This window comes from Ahaetulla prasina, chromosome 7, assembly GCF_028640845.1.
Source record: "Ahaetulla prasina isolate Xishuangbanna chromosome 7, ASM2864084v1, whole genome shotgun sequence".
NCBI lineage: Eukaryota > Metazoa > Chordata > Lepidosauria > Squamata > Colubridae > Ahaetulla > Ahaetulla prasina.
In genome coordinates this window covers 63,289,720-63,313,912 of record NC_080545.1, presented here as the reverse complement: position 1 = coordinate 63,313,912, position 24,193 = coordinate 63,289,720, and the positions used below count along the sequence as shown (strand labels likewise).

The 24,193-nt window shown below is 38.8% G+C and overlaps 1 protein-coding gene across 1 annotated transcript; it reads right to left on the bottom strand.

Moving 5' to 3' along the window:
• Positions 1-313: 313 nt before the first annotated feature.
• LOC131202104 (matrix Gla protein-like) lies at positions 314-10,265 on the bottom strand. Its single transcript, XM_058190687.1, has 4 exons — positions 10,122-10,265; positions 9,046-9,069; positions 3,487-3,559; positions 314-1,023 (listed from the first exon to the last, which is right to left on the bottom strand). The coding sequence occupies exons 1-4, from the start codon at positions 10,186-10,188 to the stop codon at positions 894-896; spliced, it is 294 nt and encodes a 97-aa protein (XP_058046670.1). The 5' UTR covers positions 10,189-10,265; the 3' UTR covers positions 314-893.
• Positions 10,266-24,193: the final 13,928 nt, after the last annotated feature.

Below are 24,193 nucleotides of genomic sequence, written 5' to 3'. Positions count from 1 at the left end.
TAATTCTTAATAAACATCTATGTAATGGGCCCAGAAATACCACATGATTAAGAACATTCCAGATGCTTTTTTCCCCATATACTTAGATGAGTGCAATAGCCATGACCACATATCTTCTAAATTAGAAATGTAAGAAGAATATTTTAAATTAAATCCATATTTCAGCATCCTTCCTTAGTCATTAAATGAAATAATCATATGTTGTCAGCAAAATAGCAGTAATAAAGAGAATAAAAAACCAAAACAAGCTTTTTGCATCACTATACTCTAGGTCCCAGTCAGGAACATGTTTAATCCCATTGTAGTTAAGGACTATATCTTTAGTATAGTTGAGGAATATGTTTCTTTGAAATGCTTGCATTGTACATGAGAATTTTTGTATTTATTTTTTTATTTCAAATGCTTCTATGACCAGGACAAAAAGTGTGCATTGATGAATTGATATAAAAATTTATGAATTGATATAAGAAAACCTTGTCAATAATACCTTCCATCATCATAGAAATTCCTCCTATCACATTGCAGTTTGAAATGTGAGAACATTTAGTATAGCATCTCTTTATAGAATTACAAATTTTACCATTAGATTGCCCTAGAAGTGACCCTCAACTTTCAATTACCTTAATAAATTTTTGCATTCCCTTTCCATGAAATGTTATTCATGTTTCAAGAAATATTGGAATTTATAGAATTACAAGAAGACCTTGCTAGTACTTAGTTGGTTCTCAGAAAATACTTGTCCTACTTATTTCTTGCTGTTAAAGCAAATATGTTGCTGTTAAACTCTTTTTAGTGAAGTAGAAACAAGATGCTATTTTTGTTTCTCTTAAGCTGCCCTGCACCAGTCACTCTTTGTCCTTGCAGATGTCCCAGCGGATGAGAAATGACTATATTCAGATGCTCCCAAAGTATTGGCGATATGCTGTAGGAAATCCCACTATTTCAGAGTAGTAGTTACAGGGTGCGTAATGCTCACACTGTTCTTGCTTCATCTCCATCGGGGACTTGAACATTTCATAGTACCTGAAGAAAAGGGACAAGATCAGAGGAAGAAGCAGCAATATTGTGAAATTATGCTGAAGGCTTGACTTCATAGCCTTGCACTGTATCCAGTGGTGGGATTCAAGTAATTTAACAACCAGTTCTCTGCCCTAATGATTTCTTCCAACAACCAGTTTGCCAAACTGCTCAGACAGTTAACAACCGGTTCTCCCGAAGTGGTGCAAACTGGCTGAATCCCACCACTGACTGTATCCCTTCCTTAAATCTTAATGTGAATGATGCCACTTCTTCCTTTAAAATGAGGTAAGCCAATCTTTCTATATTTGTGCCACCTCATTTTGTTGAGCAGGCTGGGACAAGTCGTTAGATAGGAACCTGCTACGCCTTTATACATTGCCCCATTAGTGTAGCATCATGAATCCAGCTCCTGAGTTATCCCAATTCCAGGCTTCCCAATTCATTTAGCTATATTCAGAGATAAACAATTGATAGGTAGGTCACCTGCTGCCACTAAATGGGTTTTAGTAATAAACACATTACTGCATTTGTTATGCCTGTATTTGCCAATAATTTACAAAGAAATTATGTTATTGTAATATATGCAATTTTATCTTAGTAACTGTTTTGTAAGAACCATAACACCTTTAAAACAGAGTGTTATTCCATGGAGAAACAAAGGAGAGTTTAACTTTATTCCTGCCAATCATTTTTACGTTTAAACTACAACAACCTCTCTATTAGATTTTAGCCACATATGTATAAACATGTAACTACAAGTTAGTATAGATGGGGAATCAATTTGAGAGTAAGTTATAGGTTTTCGGGGGGGGGGTTTAAAGTTGATGGATGAGAGCCTTAATGGGTATTTCTTATACCTGGAGTTGGGTTTAAATAAGTTTAATTTATGTTTTAATAAATTTAAAAACAATACTTTAAAATTAGTCACCAAATTTATGGTCAAGGAAGAGAAATTTAAGAGAAATTCTTCAAGAACTCCTCCAGGGAGTTGACATAGTACCACTGCTGTAAAAGCCTAATGGGGCAAAAATGTACTGGATGTCTTCTTTTGGGGAAATGTAAGAAGTTGAGGGTTTTGGAATTACTGGAGAGAGATTTGCACAGTGACAAAATATTCACACAGAGCCTTCAATGCTTCAGAATTGAACACAGAACTCTTATGTAGGAGAATTGCTTCAAAATTATTTTCTCGTTTGAAATAATTTCTAAAGCAAATTTTCTTGCAGCAAATTGAAAATTGGCAGAAAAAAATTCTTTTCCTGGTAACAAATAACACCAATTTGCAGTTTATTTTTTCTTAACTCTCTAAGGCTGATTCAGTGTTATGATGCCACTGAGAAAATGATTGAATACTATAAGGTGGAAAAAGAAATCCATGTAAATTAGAATAAAATGGTGACATGCAGGGATTAGGAACAGAGTGGCCAGAAAATTAGTGATTATCCTAAAAGTAGAACCTTGAGACTCCAAAAATAAGAGCTAAGTGATGGATATTAGAGGAAGAACATGAGTTTCTGTAACTTGGGCAAAAGTGAAGAGGAAAACATATGGATCAAAACTGCAAAAGGAACTGTATTCATCCCAACCATGGCAGAAGCAAGATGTTACAATGCTACAGGAGGTACAGGATCATAGCAGAGGTGGGTTTCAGCAGGTTCTGACCAGTTCTGGAGAACCGATAGCAGAAATTTTGAGTAGTTTGGAGAACCGGTAGTAAAAATTCTGACGGCTCCGCCTCCATCTATTCTTTGCCTCCCAAGTGCCAGCTGATTGGGAGGGAATGGGGATTTTGCAGTAACCCTCTTCTGGATAGGGGAGGGAATGGAGATTTTACAGGCTCTTTCCCCTGCCTCGCCCACCAAGCCACGCCCACCAAGCCACACCCACAGAACCGGTAGTAAAAAATTTTGAAACCCACCACTGGATCATAGCACTCTGGATCTGAGTGGCTAGAATAGCCATTGGAAGGAACATGAGATTTGTTGGTTGATGAGAAGAACCTTAATCCTGAATTTACTTAATACAATAAGCAATTTTTTTATTGGCATCATTGTGAGCCAGTTCAGTAGTACCAGAAGCCAGAATATGTATAACTTTCTCCAGCAATTACAAAGACAAAACCATAGTATATGATAATCATAACATTTAAACATATTCTTGCCCTTTATTTATTTCATACATTCAGCACCTTCATGAGATTGTAACAGCTGTGTGCCATCTGCTAAAATGAATGCAATATGTCAGCATGCATTTATACCAATACACGCCAAATAAGCCCTTCTGAAATACTACATCAGTTACACTAGATATCACCTTAAAAAGCACTTTCTCCTCCCCGCAATGATATTTAAATTAGCCTTGTTAAAGCAAAGAAGAATTGACTGGTATTTCAATGCTTCTCATAACCTTTGCATTCATCTTTTCTCAGTTACATTGAGAATGAATAATTACACATCTCTGCATTACCTTTCATAATATGGGTAAGCTCTCTTCTGTCTTCTCATAAAGGTATTTGCTTTTTCCTGACCAATTTTAATCCCTGTTGTAAATAAAATACGTTTTTAAAAATGAGAAAACAGCCTTAAATGCCAAAGCACAAAATAGTTTCTGAAGTTAAAATTCCTCTCATGCTCTAATTTGGGGCAGCAAACTTGCAGTCCTAGAAATTTCAGTTGCTTTTTGTGCAAGGACACAGGGCCAGTGGCAAAAACCGTCTGCCCAATTGTACCTTTTGGGAGCCTCCCTTACCCACCTTTTAGGAAAGAGCTACAGAAATAACACATTGGCATTTGCAGGCAATAGCAAATAAATGTCAGCAGTAGTCAGGATATCAGGAGCAGTGCAGCCAACAGCATGGCAACTAGAAGAGTGAGCTGTGGCCGCAACAGCAGGGTGATGGCATCTGGGCAAGATTGTTGCTGATAAGACATTCCAGGAAGCCAAGACACTATCATCCAAACCTCTCAGGTGAGTTAGAGCACTGGCATTTAGGACATCTATATTAGATCAGAGGGCCAGCTATGCTCCAATGAAGCTGGGACATCCACAATCATATGGAGTATGCCAGTGGTGGGTTTCAAATTTTTTTACTACCAGTTCTGTGGGCATGGCATGGCTTGGTGGGTGTGGCATGATGGGCATGGCAGGGGAAAGATACTGTAAAATCTCCATTCCCACCCCAATCCAGGGAAGGTTACTGCAAAATCCCCATTTCCTCCCGATCAGCTGGGACTTAGGAGGCAGAGAATAGATGGGGGCGGGGCCAATCAGAATTTTTACTACCAGTTCTCCAAACTACTCAAAATTTCTGCCACTGGTTCTCCAGAACTGGTCAGAACCTGCTGAAACCCACCTCTGGAGTATGCTGACAAGTAATTGCAGCACAGGGCACTGCAAACAAAGGCCCAGATGATGGGCATCCACAATGGCACTATAAGCCAAACCCACCTCACAAGTTTGTTGTTGTGGGGAAAACAGGAGGAGGAAAGTGCATTGGACATGTTTGCCACCTTTTCTAAAAGATGTTATTTGTAAAAACACAGCAGGATAGATTAGATGGATGGATGGATGGATGGATGGATGGATGGATGGATGGATGGATGGATGGATGGATGGATGGATCCATGCATGCATGCATTCATAAGCAAGCAAACCCACAATGCTGCTAAGAAATTATTAGAGGCCCAGAGCAGCAGCTGAAGAGGGACTTGTTGGCACAAAGCAAAGCACAGAAAAAAAGAATTGCTAATCTCTGAAGGCTTCTACCCAGGAGCAAAGTCTAGCATCATTATTCCTTACAAGCCCAGAGGAGCAATGAGAAATCTGCCTGAATCTCTCCCAATAATAGAGCCAACATATCAAGAACCAGGTAAGTGACTTTGGACAGAGTTGTGTGATGTGAGAAACAGTTTTGTTTTGTTTTTTGTCACAACATTATATACAAGCACATACATTGAAAGGAAACAATAGGACAGGAACGGTAGGCACTTTTGTGCTCTTATGCACGCCCCTTATAGTCCTCTTAGGAATGAGGTGAGGTCAATGGTAGACAGTTTTTGGTTAAAGCTTTTGGGAGTTTGAGAAGAAACCACAGAGTCAGGTAGTGTATTCCAAGCATTAACAACTCTGTTACAAAAGTCATATTTTCTGCAATCAAGATTGAAGCAGTTAACATTAAGTTTGAATCTATTGTTTGCTCTTGTATTATTGCAATTGAAGCTGAAGTAGTCTTTAACAGGAAGGACATTGCAATAGATGATTCTGTGTGTTAAACACAGGTCTTGTCGGAGTTGGCGGAGTTCTAGGTTTTCTAATCCCAGGATTTCAAGTCTGGTGGTATAAGATATTTTGTTGTAATCAGAGGAGTGGAGAACTCTTCTTGCAAAATATTTCTGGATTCGTTCAATTGTATTGATGTCAGAGATGTGGTATGGGTTCCAGACAGGTGAGCTGTATTCAAGAATAGGTCTAGCAAATGTTTTATATGCTCTGGTTAGTAGTGTATTGTTTTTGGAAAAGAAGCTATGCAAAATTAGGTTTACAACTCTTAGAGCCTTTTTTGCTATGTAGTTGTAGTGGGCTTTGGCACTTAGATCATTTGATATGAAAACTTCAAGGTCTTTAACACGGTGGGGGTCATCAGTAAGGTAATGTCCATCAAGCTTGTACTTAGCGTTTGGGTTCTTTTTTCCAATATGTAGGACTGAGCATTTGCTGGTTGAGATTTGGAGTTGCCAAGTTTTAGACCAATCGGATTCAAAGTCAAGGTCTTTTTGAAGGGTATTAGTAGTGTTCGTGGTGTTAAATAATTTGGCATCGTCAACAAAGAGAACACAATTACTTGAGATATGGTCACAGAGATCATTTATGTATAGTATGAAGAGTGTTGGTCCAAGAACGCTGCCTTGAGGAAAACCACTTTTGACAGGGACAGGATTTGATAGAGCATTGCCAATTTTGACCATTGGTTGTCTGTTTGACAGGAAAGCAATTATCCAATTGTGAAGAGGTCCTGAAATACCGTATGATTTTCGTTTTAGGAGAAATTTATTGTGTACTACTGAGTCAAAAGCTTTGCAGAAGTCTATGTAAATTGCATCTATTGATTTGCCTTGATCAAGATTAGTAGTCCATATGTTTTTGCAGTGGAGAAGTTGTAAGTTATATGAAAAAAAATTTCTGAAACAAAATTGTTTGTTAGAGGGTAGGTTGTTTGTTTCTAGATGGAGGGTAATGGATTGGTTGATGATAGATTCCATTACTTTGCAGGTGACGCAGCGTAGAGAGATTGGTCTATAATTTTCAACTAGGCTGGGGTCTCCTTTTTTGAAGATAGGAATGATTGTGGCTAGAGACCAAAGTTTGGGAAGGGAACCAGTCATGAAAGCTTTATCAAAGATTATGCTTAGGGGTTCTGCTGTATTAGTGGAAAGTTTTTTTAAGAAGTATGCACATAGTCCATCAGGTCCAATAGATAAAGATGGTCATGTATCATGTATGTATCATGTATTATGGGTCTTTACATGATCATGTATGTGATCATGTAAAGACCCATAAAGGAATAGGACAATGAAAGAGAGTAGTCTTGTATCAAGCTAGGGCATACAAAAAGGAATAGAAGAATGCAGAAGTATAGCATAAATAAAAAAATAAAACACTAGAGAAAAAAAATTCTTGCCACAAGTGATAGCACACTAAAGATTAAATGCTAAGTAGAATGGGAAATAAGGAACAAACAAGGTGAAACACTAAGTGTAAATTTTTGTACTTTGTAAATGTTTGATAATTTAAAAAACTTGTTTACAAGAATTGTCTCACCTTCTATTTAGTTTGGAACCTCCTCTAAAACTAAATGTATAAAACTCTGAGTTCCCTTTTTCTAGCTTGCTGCTGAAAACTGAAGATAGATTCCCGTCTGTCTGAAGTAGGAAGCAGGTGAAAGCTACAGTTTAAACCAGGGGTCTCCAACCTTGGTCCCTTTAAGTCTTGTGGACTTCAACTCCCAGAGTCCCTCAGCCAGCTTTGCTCTGAGAGTTGAAGTCCACAAGTCTTAAAGGGACCAAGGTTGGAGACCCCTTGTTTAAAATGTAAAATAGAAGTAGTAATTAAAAAATAAACCTCCTCAATCATCTTCAATCCAACTCTGTTTACATGAATGTTGTGGTCCTTAGCTCCCCTCAGAGTACAAAGCAAGCAAACATTAGGGTTGCCACAGCCTGCCCCAGATGGAGTGTTTGGTCACAGGACATTGACTGAAAGAAAGCCCTGTGGTTCTGATCAAAGCCCCAACTTCTCACAGTCCAACTATCTATCCAGGGATATGATTATGATAGAAGATCATTTCTACATTCAGGAAGCAGGAATTTTCTGAAAACCTATCAAGAATTTATTAGTATGAAAAATAGCTTCAAGACTGATTGTTTGGTGATATGGAGCTTCTACAATGTCCAGATATAAAGTGGTAGTGGTAGTGATTTAAGGGCTCAATATGCCCCATTTATTTGGGCAACATGTCTTCTTCAAAAGGAAATGTGGTTCTGTCTAGCAGTCATCATTGTGAAAATATTCCCTGAAGCAGAGAATTAAAAAACTACATTAATATACCATGTCATATTACTGTTCAGTGTTGTACACTAGAGGTAGTCCTCAACTTACCACTATTCATTTAGTTCAAAGTTACAGCGGCACTGAAAAATATGACTTACAATCAGACCCCCACTTAGAATCAACACAGCATCCCCACGGCACGTGATCAAAAACTGGTTGCTTGGCATTCGGCATGTATTTAAAATGGTGCAGTGTCCTGAGGTCATGCAATCACCATTTAGGACCTTCTGACAAGCAAAGTCAATGGGGAAATCCATATTTGCTTAAAGACCATATGATTCACTTACCAATTGTGGTGATTCTCTGAACCATTGCAAAAAAGATTCTAAATTGGGAGCAACTCATGTAACAATAGCCTTGTTTAATAATGGAAAATCGGGACTCAGTTGTGGTGATGAGGACTTCCTATATCTTGTGTCATACATGAAATATCAGGAATCATTGAGTATCACAGATAAATGTCTAATATTCTGAATAGTCAATGAATTGCTGAGACCTTTCAATAGAAAAAAAATGCCAGTGGTATTTTCGAGGAGAAAAATCATTTAAAATCTGTTGAATGGCCAAAGAAAATGTATGCCAGACACATCTCTTTTTCTTTTCTTTTTGAAGATGGAGACATCTTGTGAGATCTTGTATGATAGCTTTAGATCTGCCTTCATCAAATAGTATTTGAGGAAGCAACTTTAATCCACAAGTTTATGCTACATTAAATCAGGTAGGTGCCAGGAGAGTTATTTTGCTGCGACAGACTGACTTGGCCATCATGTTCTGAGAACTTTTCTTAGTTTTTGCCAGACTATCTGACAAGAATATTCCTATGTGTCTAGCCAATAGGACATTTATTCATTGGGGGACTAATAGGCAAACTGAGTTTGTGCCAAGTCTCTTTTAACACCTAAAAGAGATGTGTGTTAAGTTAGCTACTAGAGACCACAAGATTTCCTGTAAAATTTCTCCAGTTATTTAGCTCTTTGAAAATTCAAAAATTCAAAAGTAGTAGTATTTGTCACCATAATTGGTCTACACATGGAAAATCAAGGAATCCTTAACTTTCCCCCATCTAGTTCAAGGGATTGCTAACATATTGGAAGAAGGGAAACCTTCTTCCCCCAACTGAGTCCTATCATTCTCAGGCAGCCTGCATTGTCACCCCTTTCCCAATAAGTTTCCAGTGTCTTTTCTAAAGAGGTGGATAAAAACCAAACATCAAATGAACAATAAATAAACAAATATACACAGAGATGCTATCTATCTATCTATCTATCTATCTATCTATCTATCTATCTATCTATCTATCTATCTTTCTTTCTATCTATCTCTCTATCTATCTATCTATCTATCTATCTTTCTATCATCTCTATCTTCTATCCATACACACACCAGATCTATTAGAATTTGTAATGGGGAATTACTTACCTTCATCAAATGTTTTGGATGAAACTTTAAAAAAAAGATAAGATAGTATGAGATATCTAGTATAACTCAGAGACATTGTATCCCCACTCATTTAGGCACAACATACAAACACCCAAATACTTGTTTTTAGACTAAGTAGTATTTATTGGCCAATCAGTGTTTAAACAATTTTAAACGATTTTTAAAATATACTCAGAAAAAGTTTTAGTAGTTTACATATTTTCAGGGCTTTCTAAATAAGCCTATTTGTGTAAGTTATATGAGATGCTTGCTTTGTTCTGTATTCTAAATTTTAAAGCTGAAGAATTATGAAAAGACATGAAAAAGAAATTATTTTCTTTTATTACCAAAAAAATTCTATTCAATCTATCAAACACATTTTTTTAAATTTTCTCTATTTTAAAACGTCAGAAAGAAGGGATTTGGATATAAATTCATTGTGAATGTTCTCTTGACACTAAATAATCTGAGCATATCGTTCTTTTTCCTCATACATAAGAGAAAGAGACTGCTCAAATGTTGCTGGGATGTATGTTCATTCATCATTTGTATTGAGGTATGTGTATCGCTTTTCTTAAATCAAGGCTTCTTTCAGATTTATTGGAGCAGATCTCATATTAAGGATCCAACTGCTAATACCTAGATATGTATTGAGAAATAGTGTAAGTCTGAGGCATGTCACAGAATTGGAGAAGATCACAGCCTATATGTCAGGGTCTCCAACCTTGGCAACTTTAAGCCTGGTGGATTTCTATTCCCAGAATTCATGGGAGTTGAAGTCCACCAGGCTTAAAGTTGCCAAGGTTGGAGAACAAGAAGCAATGGGTGGAAACTGATCAAAGAAAGAAGCAACTTAGAACTAAGGAGAAATTTCCTGACAGTTAGAATAATTAATAAGTGGAACGACTTGCCTTCAGAAATTGTGAATGCTCCAACACTGGAAATTTTTAAGAAAATGTTGGATAACCATCTGACTGAGATGGTGTAGGGTTTCCTGCCTGGGCAGGGGGTTGGACTAGAAGGCCTCCAAGGTCCCTTCCAACTCTGTTGTTATGTTATATGTCATATTCTCTTACCTCCTTCACAACAGCAGGGGACTGTCAGCAGCAAGGCAAACAGCAGAAGCATCAGGAGATTCATCATTTTCTCCTTTTCCTAATAATTTTTCTCTGTTACTTAAGCTTCTCTTGAAAGGTCCAGTAACTTCTTACAAGCTTTTGCCTTTCAGCCACCGCTTATATTCTGTGACTACATACAACAGGCCCACAGCCAAGACATCTCTGGCCCTCTCTTTCTTGAGTCCTGGTTCTAATTCAAAATTTTTCATTTGGACTAAAAAGCCCACATCTGGTTCTGGCAGTCATTTGCACATTTGCCTTAAGCCAAAAGCTCCTGGCATTTTCAAAGAATTTCAAGGACTCCCACAAATGTATTTCAAACAAAAAGCAAATGACAAATTTGTTGCTGAAAAATAACAATTCATTCTAAATGGGTGGAAGATAAATAGTTGAAGATCCAGAGCTTCCTGGGATTTGTGGGATGTAAGAAAGTTTGCAGAAACAAAATGTTACTGAGAGCATCTGCACCAAGACAAATTCCTTGTGTGTCCAATCACACTTGGCCAATAAAAAATTCAATTCTATTCTATTCTATTCTATTCTATTCTATTCTATTCTATTCTATTCTATTCTATTCTATTCCATTCCATTCCATTCCATTCCATTCAATCCTTTGCCATTTTGAGGGCTCATGATTTCACTGCTAAAATATAGCAGAATGGATGGCCAAAGCTTTCTAAAATAATGCAATCTAAATAGAGAATGAGGAGATATTGCATCAACAAATGATTGCCAGGTTTAATTTTAAAAATTGTAAAAAAGAAAAAAGTGAGAAGCATATAGAAAATAATCTGGAAATGCCTCCACAGCTACCATTACCTCATGAGCCTAGGAGCCTTCTATTCTAAGCCAAGCCCTTGCTTCCTTCGGCTCAACAGAGGAAACGGTGGAGGAAATCTTACAGCAGCATGGTTTGCTTGTATAATATGCTACACCAAAAAGCCCAAGTATACAGCATACACAACTGTTGTCATCTTTAGTTTTGTAAGTGTAACTCTTAACCAAGTTCAACTCCACTAATTTGCCTTTACAGAAAACAAATGTGTAACTTGCCTCAGGATTGGAAATTCTGATTTCCCTACATTAAAAACTGTGGCTTTTGTAGGCTTGGCAGAAATGTTAACATAAAACTCTGATTTAAGGTGCACAAGCAGCATCAACTGGTTAGATGGCAGAAAGTGCATGTTCCTCTGATATTCAGATTTGGATGTTGTTTGGATATTGCCTAAGTATTATGATGCACTGGGATTTAACTCAACTGCTAAGCATTTCAGTGCACCTATATTAGCTACACTATTCAAGAAGGCACATTAATGAAACTGAAGAGAATGCTTTATATTTTTAAATAGGTAGGTATACTTTTTAAATAGGTAGGTATACTTTTAAGTCCACTGAAACTGATTCACAAGCAGGGATGTAGAAAGTTGGCAGCTTTAACTTCTAATCTTCTTTTTAAAAGTCCTATCATATTTATTACTCTAGAGATAAAAATAAAAAACCTTAACACTATTCTCCAAACTTAGTTTTATATGCAATAAAAATGCATTCCAGCTTGAATGGAAAAACATTGCTCTAGTTAACATTTTCTTGGAAATGATCACATATAATGCAACCAATTCCAATACTGTGGGTTTTTTAAAAAAAACTAATTCAGGATGTCTAACCTTTGTTCTTTCAGTGACTCCTTTTTTTTGGACAGTAGACTCTGTAAGGATATAATCTGAAACACTAAGCAGATCCACATTGTCTCCTTGGCTCATTGACAGTACACCTATTCACCACTTCCTGTATGTCGAAATGGATGATACATCTTCATCCCACGCCCAATCTATTGAAAATACACTATTGAAAATACACCCAGTGGTTCAAAACTAATGTTTTCTAATGTCGCCTTTCAGAGTGAAAGGGTCTCCAGCAGTCTGTTTTATTCCAGTAGCTGCAGGATCTTGCCTACCCCTTCTCTTCCAGGGACTGGTTGAACATAGCAATGAAAGAATACCTATTCCCTCTTGTTTTGATTGTAGTAGCATCTGAATTACAATGGCACTGTACAGAACCATCAAAGGAAAAAAATAATTAAAAGCGCATATGTTAGAAAAAAGAGATAAAGGTGTAGGGGAGAGGGAAAACATTCATTTATGTGAACATCTGGGAAATCAAGAGATTATTTGATTATGCCATAAAATTGGTGTTGATTCTGAGCAACCACATAGATTAATTTGTCTCCAGGACAAAAGGGAGGGAGGGAGACAGGGAGGGAGGGATAGGGGATTAGAGAGGAGGAAATAATCCCTAAAAGGAAAAAAAACTTTTTTTCCATGCATGGCTGAGAAGGGCAAGAACAGTGGTGGGATTCAGCCAGTTCGCACCACTTTGGGAGAACCGGTTGTTAACTTTCTGAGCAGTTTGGCAAACTGGTTGTTGGAAGAAATCATTATGGCAGAGAACTAGTTGTTAAATTACTTGAATCCCACCACTGGGCAGGAAATAAGATACTAATCGATCAAGTCTTTATTTATTTTATTTATTTGTCACAACAGTATATATAAGCATAAGCATGAAATAACTATACAATATATAAGTATATATATAAGCATAAGTATGTAATAACTATACAAAATTGGATACAATCAAAGGGAACATTAGGACAGGAATGGTAGGCATGCTGGTGCTCTTATGCATGCCCCTTACAGACCTCTTAGGAATGGGGTGAGGTCAATAGTGGATAGTTTTTGGTTAAAGCTTTGGGGATTTTGGGAAGAGACCACAGAGTCTGGTAGTGTATTCCAGACATTAACAACTCTGTTACTGAAGTCATATTTTCTGCAATCAAGATTGGAGCGGTTCACATTAAGCTTAAATCTATTGTGTGCTCGTGTATTGTTGTGATTGAAGCTGAAGTAGTCTTCAACAGGAAGGACATTGAAATAGATGTTTCTATGAGTTAAACTCAGGTTATGTCGAAGGCGGCGGTGTTATAAATTTTCTAAACCCAGGATTTCAAGTCTGGTGGCATAAGGTATTTTGTTGTAATCAGAGGAGTGGAGAACTCTTCTTGTAAAATATTTCTGGACAGGTTCAATTGTATTAATGTCCAAAATGAGGTAAGGGTTCCAGACAGGCGAGTATTCAAGAATTGGTCTAGCAAATGTTTTATATGCTCTGGTTAGTAGTGTAGTCTGGAGAAGAAGATATGCAAGATTAAGTTTACAACTTTTAAGACCTTTTTTGCGATGTAGTTGCAGTGGGCTTTGGTACTTAGATCATTTGATACGAAAACTCCAAGGTCTTTAACGGGGTGTGGGTCATCTATAAAGTGGTAATGTCCATCAAGCTTGTATTTAGTGTTTAGTTTTTTTTTTCCAATGTGTAAGACAGAGCATTTGCTGGTTGAGATTTGGAGTTGCCAAGTTTTTGACCATTCCAACACAAAGTCAAGGTCTTTTTGAAGGGTAGCTATATTGTTGGTAGTGTTAAATAGTTTAACATCATCAGTGAAGAGAACACAATTACTTATAATATGGTCACAGAGATCATTAATGTATAATATGAAGAGTGTTGTTCCAAAAAAGCTGCCTTGGGGAACACCGCTATTGGCAGGAACAGGATTTGATAGGGCACTGCCTATTTTGACCACTTGTTGTCTGTTTGACAGGAATGCTGTTATACAATTGTGGAGGGGTCCAAAGATGCTGTAGGATTTTAGTTTTAGGAGAAATTTGTCATGTACCACTGAGTCAAAAGCTTTACAGAAGTCTATGTAAATTGCATCTATTGCTTTGCCCTGATCAAGATTTGTAGTCCATATGTTTTTGCAGTGAAGAAGTTGTAAATTACATGATAATTTTTTCCTGAAACCAAATTGTTTATTAGAGAGTAGGTTGTTTGTTTCTAGGTGGAGGGTAATGGATTGGTTAATGATTGATTCCATTACTTTGCAGGTGACACAGTATAAAGAAATTGGTCTGTAATTTTCAACTAGGCTGGGGTCTCCTTTTTTGCAGACAGGGATGACCGTGGCTAGTGACCAAAGTTTGGGAAGGGAGCTGGTCATGAGTCTTGCATAAACTGCATTAAGCAACCAGTCTGTTGTTAACCCACTGCCACCCAGCCAGAAATTTCTGAAGTTGGTTTAAGAAAGAGATTGGAACAGATAGGAGAGAAGCAACTTAAACTACAATGTGGATTGCTCAGAGATGGTTAACTGGTTGACTGTTGGGTAAAATCTTTCCCTTAAGAAATGTTATCTGGCTCAGACAGCCTTTCCAATATTTTATCAGACCATGGTTTTTAAAAAGTTGCTCATAATTTTTAACACTTTCAGAAGAGGAAAAATAAGGTGAATGAGAATAATTTTACTGAAATATATTGTATTATTTAGTATTATCGGGGTTGGGGGGAGTCACCATACACTATAGTTGGTAAGGATTAGGAAACCAAGAACATTCATTGATGGCTTCCCAGAGTTGGAGATTTTTTTCAAATAGTTCCAATGAGAAAACTGCTATGAAGCCTGTGCTGTAGCCTGTAGCTTCCAGTTCAGAAGAAACAGACAGAATATTGAGAATTTTCTGAAAGGGATAAGGAAGCAGACAAATTTCCTTTTGGAAATCTGAGCTGAGAGATCATACTGGTGTGTTCTGTAGTTTTATTTAGATTCACATAAGTAAAAATAAAAACATAATTGAAAAGACAGTATTTCACAGCTGTTGTATAAAGGAAATCAACTCTAAAACTAAGAACTTAACTATATCACAGGATGGCACTATTTGCATTATACATTTAACTATACAATAGATTCCACTTGATAAAAAGCATCCACAGAAGAGGCCTAAAACAAGATGGAGCAATGACATCAGCAAGTATTGTGGTCCCAATTGGCAAAAGAAAGCTTAACTGTAGTGGCTGGAAACTTGAAAGAGGCCTTCATCCTGCAGTGGATAGATAATGGCTACGATGATGATGATGATGACGACATTTTACTAAATCATCCATTAAGTCCATTATCATCTTTACTGTAGGTGTGGCAGCACATAATCACACTAATTGGTTCCAAACCAAATGTTTTGAGGAATACAGTTTTCACCTATTTTCTTCATGGTATCTTTGATATTCCAGGAATACTTGCACCAGAAGATAATTAACAAGGTTCCTTCCATCATTAGCATTTCTTCATTTTATCTGGCATAAGCATTGGACTTGGCTTAGATCACTGTTCTGATTTAATTTGATTTGGTTTGGTGAGTGCCACCCATCTCATCCCATGCTGGATGAGGAGTCCAACTGTAAATTTGTAAAACACTGGCTTAAATGGGGCACCCACTCAGAATTTAGGGCTGCCAGGTTTCTGCCTGTAATGAGCTTGTTTCTCTCTTCTGTCCCATAACTGATGAGAAAAGGCTTAGAAGAATTAGCAAAGATAGTTTAACACAGAAGATATATATATATTTGAACTGAAACTGATCCTTTTCTGCCCCACTCTTGACCAGCAAATTGCGTAAAATCCAACCAATGGCCCTCAAGTATTAAAAATAATAATAATCCAGCCCCATTAGTGTTGAGTTCCAAATCATAATGTGTTTACTTTTGTGTCAGCCAATTTTGTGAACCCAGACACAATTGAGTCTTACTTGAGTCTTAAGAATACAGAATAATTAAGTAAAACAAATCATTGATTCATGAATTGTACTAAGTCATAATTCATAATCTCTTTCATCTGAACAGTTTAGCCTGTTCTGTGAAGGGACTTATTTTAGTTGGCCAGCAATGGTTTATAAATTAGCAAATTTATGTTAGGCAAACTAAAGCTAAAGTAAATTGTGAAATCACATGAACCAGCCAATGAGGCCTGATGATAGTTTGGAACAATTCATTTCCTGTTGATAAACTGAATTAAGGCATATGCTTTATTGTTTCACGCTCCTAAAATTTAATTATTTTGAAACAAATTGTAGATCATACAATTATAAACATTTTAGTTCCTTTGTTACTTTGGGTTTTGAGTAGTTTTTCGAAGAAGACATGAGGATTTCAACAAATTTTTGTATGTTGAGAAATGTTCTATTAAGTATTGGATTTCAGTACATTCAACAATAACAGCATTAATAACAGCCAGCATTTGCTGGCTCAAGGAATCTTTGGCCACTTTAGAAAAGTTTGTTCAGCTAATCGCTTAATCTTACCCAACTATTAAGGCTGATGGATTGCATAGAACCCTGCATGGAACTGAGCACAGAGACAAGAAAATGCTGGGCATTTGGAGTTTCCAGTCATCTTGAGACAAAAGTTGAAGGGTTTTCCAGGCTGATGCTTTCAAGATGTGTTAGGCTGAAATTCCAATATTTCCCAGATAGGGTAGCAGATTGAAGAAAGCCACTCTGGTATATTATAATCCACAAACATGTATACAAGACATGCATGCAAAATCTTTCACATTTTGCAATATATTTAATTCCCTAAATGATATTATCATTTAAAGAAAAGGAAACTGATTTATCAAACTTGAAAAATGAATTCCAAATATTCTAATAATTTTTCCAATCTTGTTCTATTTCCATTTGTTTATCCTCATTTAACCCATTACCAACATTGGGCAAAAAGAGAGTATTGATGAGATAGTTAGCATTAGAGTTCGCTATTACTGGCATATTGGTAGTCCCTTCACCAAAACTGTAAAAACTACCTCAACAGTTTTATGCATAAGTATGTATATGAAACAATAGAGAAGATAAAGTAGGATGCTATGAAAACACTTTAAGTCAAAAATATTTCATCAGCATCAGTTTCTAGATTGGTCAAAGAGGAGATAAATAGTCCTTAGGGCCCCCATACTTCCAAAAAGCCTAGCTATATACCCCAGTACCAAATGTTTCTATGAGGCCAAGAAATTGATCAGGATTGCATTTCCTCAATCTAATTTTCAGCACAGATCATCTCAGTATTATAGCTTAGAAGATATCCCGAATTTTGTACAAAAGAGCAGTTCCCCATCTTCTTTTGGCACGAAGGACTGTTTTCATGGAAGACAATTTTTCCATGGAGCAAGGGTGGTGGTGGTGACTTCCGTTTTGCTTGCTTATCCACCAATCATCTCCAGATGTGCATCCCAGTTCTTAACAGGCCGTGGACCAGTATTGGTCTGTAGTCCAGGGGTGGAGGACACCTCTCTTCTCTCTGTCACGTTCTCCCAATACATAACAAATCAATACTTCCATCTAGCATTAGATCCTTGAAAATATCAGCAACTGATCTTTGTAGCCTATGACTATCATTAAGTGTTGTATCATTAAGTGTTAAATTTGTACCCTATGATGATCATTAAGTGTTGTAAGTGTTGTACCTTGATGAAGGTATCTTTTCTTTTATGTACACTGAGAGCATATGCACCAAGACAAATTCCTTGTGTGGCCAATCACACTTGGCCAATAAAAAATTCTATTCTAAAAAAAATTCTATTCTATTCCATTAAAAAGCAAGTCTCTTGGACTGAATCTCCACCTTCACTTCCACTTCCCTTAGATTACAATCTGAAAGGAAGTGAGGTCCATCAAAAGCCTATCTCTTTCTCCAGCAATACTCAGACAATAGTCTCTCATTGTAGTCAACCCATCAGTTAATGTTGTATTTATTTTCAGACTATCGCCCATTTCGTACATTTTTATGTGTTTTTTTTTTCCAAAGGATTCCCAATGATATTATTTATTTATTTATTTATTATTCATATTTGTATACCGCCCTATCTCCCGAAGGACTCAGGGCGGTTCACAGGCAAATAAAACATTTATATACACATTAAAATAACCATTAAAAAACTTATTCTAATGCCAAATTTTAAAATATAAATATAAATATTAAAACCAATTTAAAACCCCTATAAATTTAAAATCTAGGCCAGTCCTGCACAGATGAATAAATGTGTCTTGAGCTCGCGACGGAAGGTTCGGAGGTCCGGAAGTTGACGGAGTCCTGGGGGGAGTTCGTTCCAGAGGGTGACATTAAGAGAAGAGGACGTATTATGTTATAGGAATATCAAAACAGGTTATATTTAATTTAAAACAGGTTCATATACAGGTTTAAACTAGTTGTACTCAGTAATGCATGTTATGGGAACCCCCTAAATATAGTTAATTTTCCACTTTATATATTCAGTCTTCGAGGAAAAGTGCTGGAGAGAAAGAGAGGCTGAGTACAGAACTTGCAGCAAAGGTGAACTGTGTATATTCTGAAAATGATTCACATGTATGCATTGGTGAAATCTTCCCCTGTTTGCCACCAGTTCATTGCCCACGCACGCCACATGCACGCTGCACACTTGTGCATGCAAAGTGCATGCCAACACATGCTGCATGCACATGTGCAGTGCACACCAGATGTACACTGCACATGCGCAGTACACGCCAAACACATGCAACGTGTGAAAAAGGAGTCTTGGGAAAGTATGTAGAACAGCGAGGGGGGAACAGCTGTGCTGCGCAATTTAGATTCCCTAGAAAGCAGGATTTCCTGTTTACTAGTGATTTTAAATCGCGCAGCACAGCTGATCGTCGAAAATACTGGTTCAGAGGAACCAGTAGCTTTTTTTACTATTGGTTCGCCCGAACCGATGCGAACCAGTAGCATTTAACCACTGCATGTATGGTGTCTGAAACAGGCAGAAGTCAAAAAGACCAATTGTGCATCATAATATTATGATGCAAGCTGTACCCTTAATGCGTGCAAGTGATATCACATATTAAAAGACCTGGAGTTTGCATTATGACATGTCATCATTTGCCTATTCCTGTCTCCTTGTATACAGCCATGATCAGAAGTAGTACTTCACACTGTTTGGGAACAAAGCTGATATAATATTCATTAAAAAGTATATTTGAAGGTACATAAAATACAAACAGTATTTTGAAGACTTCAAAAAGAGTACTAACTCAAGGCTATGCCTTGGCTGTGTCAGGTAGATTTTTCTAAGGACAGGAAACCAAAAACAAAAGAGAGTTGTTACATTTGTACTGCTACGAATTCTAATGATATGGACAGAAATCATGCTTCACAATATTTTCCTACTGTGTCAGTTAGTTCAGATTTAGGATGCTGTATCCACCAGATTCAAATAGGTTTATCCAGAAGGTCTGTTGAATATCTTAATTAAATTGATTTTCAGAGCACAGAATATTCTAGTCTGTTCCTTAGACCAAAATGCAACCTAAAGTGAAGTTAGCTGGAAGGGGACCAAAATACACGAGGACAGAGAAACAAGAAGTTGGATTTCTCTTGTAATATAATCTTCCTGTGGAATCATTTTAGCAGGTGGAGATGGCTCATGTAGACAAGGGATGAGGAACCAATGGCCATTCAGATGTTGCTGAATTACAAATGGTAGCATTCCTTATTGTTGGCCATGCATACTATAAGTTCTCTGCTCCTGATGTAGTTCACAACTTTTGAAAAGTTTTGAATATATGCTTCTTTGCTGACACAGTATATTCACAGTGCAGAACTGTAATCCCTTTGTGGAATTGGCATCATGCCCTTTTTACATCTGCTTTTCTTCTGATAAGTCCATGAAGGTTGCTGAAAGATCTCAGTTCATGTTGCCTACATACCATACATTTTTCAAAAGACACACTAGTGCCATATCAGCATACAAGGATTTAATGATTTTTCTGAGGGCAAAGTATAAAAATATTTTGCTCCAAATGTATTCAACAACTGTCTTGCTGGAATGTTGGCCAAAGCACAACCCATATTATATTCATAATATTTACATCAATTGCAAATCTTCTAATCTCTTCTATTGGTGCCAAATACATGGTATGTTATGATAGTATGTGGACAGATTGCAGTTGCTTTTCATGTCAACTATTAGCCAACTGCATGAGCTATCTTATGATAATAATATGCTTTTCCCATATTATTAGATACTTACAGAACAGTCTGCCCAAAACATTTTAAATAAGTATATTTTATTAAATTCTGCAAAAAGCCTACCTGTTTATGAACAGTCTCTGCCAGTCCTACCAATGATGAATGAGCAATTTGATAAAATTTGGCGTTTAGCCTTCATGGCTAGCTTTACAGCTTGTCCACACACTTTGCATGATGAAAAGCAATGTCCCAAAAATTGGATTCTCTGAACTCCACTCATGTTCTGCATGAGCCTTCTAGGGAATGCCGTGAATAAATAGTATATTGTTCTACCATAATGGAACACCCCCTCCCCAAGCTTCATGTTTCACCCCCTGGAGAGGATATATACAAATTTGTCAGAGTGGGTCTCCAGATACCTTACAGTGTCTCAAAGTCACATATCAACTAGAGACAAGTAAAAGTGGAGTCAAATATGTGGATAACTTCTATGAACCTTTGATTAAAGTTTAACTTCTATCATCAAGACTTAGCACCACCGATTCTTCACAACAATCTTCAATCCATGTGGAACAAGGCTATTGAATCTAATCCTTAAATCTAGGCTACTCTGCTTCCTCAGTTCTTAAAATGGAATATGATCAGGTGAAATAAACAAAGGATAAAGTACCTGTTTAATTCATACTTGTAGAAGTATTGTCAGTTTTTTGACAAATAGGAATCAACAAGTGAAGCTAGGGAAAATTATATCTATTACAGGGGTAAAATTCACTTACCTTCCCTACCGGTTCGCAAATGTGCGCACGTCGTCCACACATGACCAAAGCCTTCTGTGCATGGCAGAGGCTTAAAATTGTCACAAAAAAGTGATGTCATGACGTCCGTGTGGGTGGATGGAGCCTCCTGCAGGCGCCACTACCGGTTCACCCGAGCCAGATAGAACCGGCTGAATTTCACCACAGATCTACTACCCAGGCAAATTAGCACAGGCATGTGCTCAGTGTGTGCACTCTCCATTGCTCGCTATATACCAGGGGTGAAATGCTCCCGGTTTGGACTGGATCAAGTGATCCAGTGGTGATGGGGGAAGGTAATCTGGAGAACCAGTAGGAAAAATCCCTCCCCCCACCCCACGTCCATGCCCACCCAATCGCCCAGTCCCCACTTGCCTACTTGGCAGCTTGCTGCTTCTTTCGGGCTTGCTTGCTTTTCCTGCCTTGCTTTGGCAGCTGTAATCAATTGCATCAGCTAGCAACTCAATCTGCCTGCCTTGTCCCTTCAATTGGGTAAGTAACTGGGGTTTTGCGGGGGGAGGAGCTTTAAAAAAATAATTAATTGAGGTCTTTTTAGGAGTGTTTTTTTAGACATAGCAATTTAACATTAAGGAAGTTTTAAATTTAGCTTTTATCTAAAAATATAAATAAAATAAAATAATAAAATAAAATAAATTATTTCTGCAGCTTTCTGAGATTTGGTGTGTTTCTGTAGTGTTTCACTCTAACTACACAAACACACAAAACCTCACAAAACTGTATGTGGCATTTTGTGTGTGTGTGTGAATCAGTTGTGTGTGTGTGTAAAGTGTGAAAGTTGGTTTTTGAGCTTTTTGTGGCTGTGTGAGGTTCCTGCTTGTTGCAGGGGCCATTTTGGATGAAGTGCAGCTGTTTTTACATTGTGTATGAGCCAGTTGTGTTGTGTTGTGTGTGTGTAAAGTGTGAAAGTTGGTTTTTGGTACCTCTTATTGTTTTGTGTACTTTTTTTTTTAATTTGAATTTATATCCCGCCCTTCTCTGAAGACTCAGGGCGGCTTACAATGTGTTAAGCAATAGTCTTTATCCATTTGTATATTATTTGTTTAATATTTGTTTATTATTTTTATTATTTATTGTCATTCCTACTGCGCATGTCTAGGATGGACGCTTGACGATATCTCAGAGCGGGCCTTGGCGGAGATGTCCCGATCGCTGCGGTGGTTACAGATGACCTAGCCATCTTGGTTTGCCTGGCCGGATGGGTGAACTGCTCAGCAACCGCGTGAGAGGCTTTTCACCCTCGTGGAGTCCACGGTTGTTGAGTGCCGGGTCAGGAACCAAGTCGGTGGAGCGGGTGGTGAAATGGCGGCGGCTGGATGGAGCGGGGCAATTGAAGCTCCGGCCTATCTTCCGGCCTACTTTCCGGCTCTCTCTTGGCTTACTTTCGGCGATCTTCCGGCCTCCTTTTCGATCTCTGATGGCGACGGTATGGATGAGGGTCGTTTTGATCTTCGACCCCAACAACGGACACAGGACACAGGAGTCCCGGCTTAGCCCTGATTACAGCTATGGTAGCCCCGGCTTAGCTTTTGATCTAAGGAAGGGCCCTAGCTAAGCAACGGATGTACGAATGTAAGACTCACGGGTCCCCGCAGAGTGGGGGGGGGTGGCCCGCGGCCGTTGCCACGAGGGCGAAGACGTCTTGTTGGGGTGGTGGATGATGCCTGAGCTACTCGTGGCAGTGATCGTAGTAGGCTTTCTCCATCTTCCCCCCCCCTTGGAATTCCATCTGGACCTGTTAGGGCTGTTTTGGGCCGACTATTTCTGCCTCGTGGTCTGGGTGTGCGATGGTGTTCCATGATGGTGCACATTACATGGTAATCCTCCCCCCCGGACTCTGGAGCTTGGCTGGGGGTTTGGACTTTGGATTTTGGAGTTTAGACTCCCTCCTAGACTTTGGAGCTTGGAAGGGGATTTTAGATGGTCGTGACTGCTTTGCCAGGCTTGCCTTAAGATCTGGCAAGGGCCCTGAGACAGCGTTTGTTTGCTGTTCGGGACTGGCCTCATTTTGGCCAATCTATGGTAAGATCTGCCTTATCCTGGTTCTTCCCCCCCCTTCCCGCACTCCCTGTTGGTGGGGAGTGGGGTGTCTTGGAGGGGAATAGACTGGCAGCTGCATCACCTTAAACATCTGCTACTTTAACATCGTTTTGAGGAATTCATGAGAAAGCATTCATCTTGTCTTCATCATCTTGCCTTATCATCTTTATCATCTTTACCATCTGTGGGCTTTTTGTTATTGGCCCCTAAAATTATGACTGCCATACCATCACCAGTGGTCTGGGATGAACTCTTTTTATACCAGTCTGGCCCAATATGAGATATGAGATACTCTTCGTTGGAACTCCATCATCTGCGAGGTTCCCCCGCCTCGCAGGAATGGCCCTCTACGTTACCGGGGGCCTATCTCAATGATGGGTTTTGGGACCCAGAGAGATGGCATGCAAGAAGGAACCTTTGGGGTTTTAGATAGATTTTAAGGGAGGGAGGGTGAAGTCGGGTAATGGGGATACTCGTCGGGAGGAGCCAGTCCTCGCAAATGCTCATGGCAAGACTTTATTAGGTTCATTGTTCTATTCCAGAGGGATGTTCCATCAGCACGGTAAGTGGGAGGGGCAGATACGGCGGAAGTGAGGGGCCGTATCATGTTCAGGGGGCGCGTTCTCGCTGTTTAAAAGCAATTGTGCGCTCCGGCCCCTCAGACTTTTCCCATTCCCCAAGCGGTCAGCATCACCAGGGCTTGGACCTCCAGCTGATGTTGTGCAATGTGCGGTCCGTGGTTAATAAAGCCCCCCTGATTCAGGATCTTATACAGGGGGAGTCCGCGGACCTTATGGGCATTACAGAGACCTGTCTGGGCACGGAGGGGGGAGTGCTCCTTGTTGAAATGTGCCCACCGGGTTTCCGAGCATTCCATCAGCCGAGGGCCCAAGGTAGGGGTGGGGGGGGTGGCAGTTGTTATTGAGAGTCTAGAACCGAGGGAGACCACTGTTCCTCAGATTGCCGGTTGTGAATCCCTCTTTGTAAAGTGGGGTCATAGGGGTCAGATGGGCTTGTTGGTCATGTACCTGGCTCCTTGCTGCGTGACAACAGCCCTGCCCGAGCTGTTAGAGGTGCTTGCCGGGGTGGCGGTTGAGACCCCCAGACTTATGGTCATGGGGGACTTTAACTTGCCATCGACCGGCGTGTCATCGACAGCAGCTCGGGAGTTCATGGCTTTCATGACGGCCATGGACCTGACTCAAGTAGTTGATGGCCCTACTCACATTGGGGGAAGCACACTGGATCTGATTTTTATCTCTGGACAGTGGTTGAATGAACTGGACTTAGGAGATTTAGTCATCGAGCCTTTGTCATGGT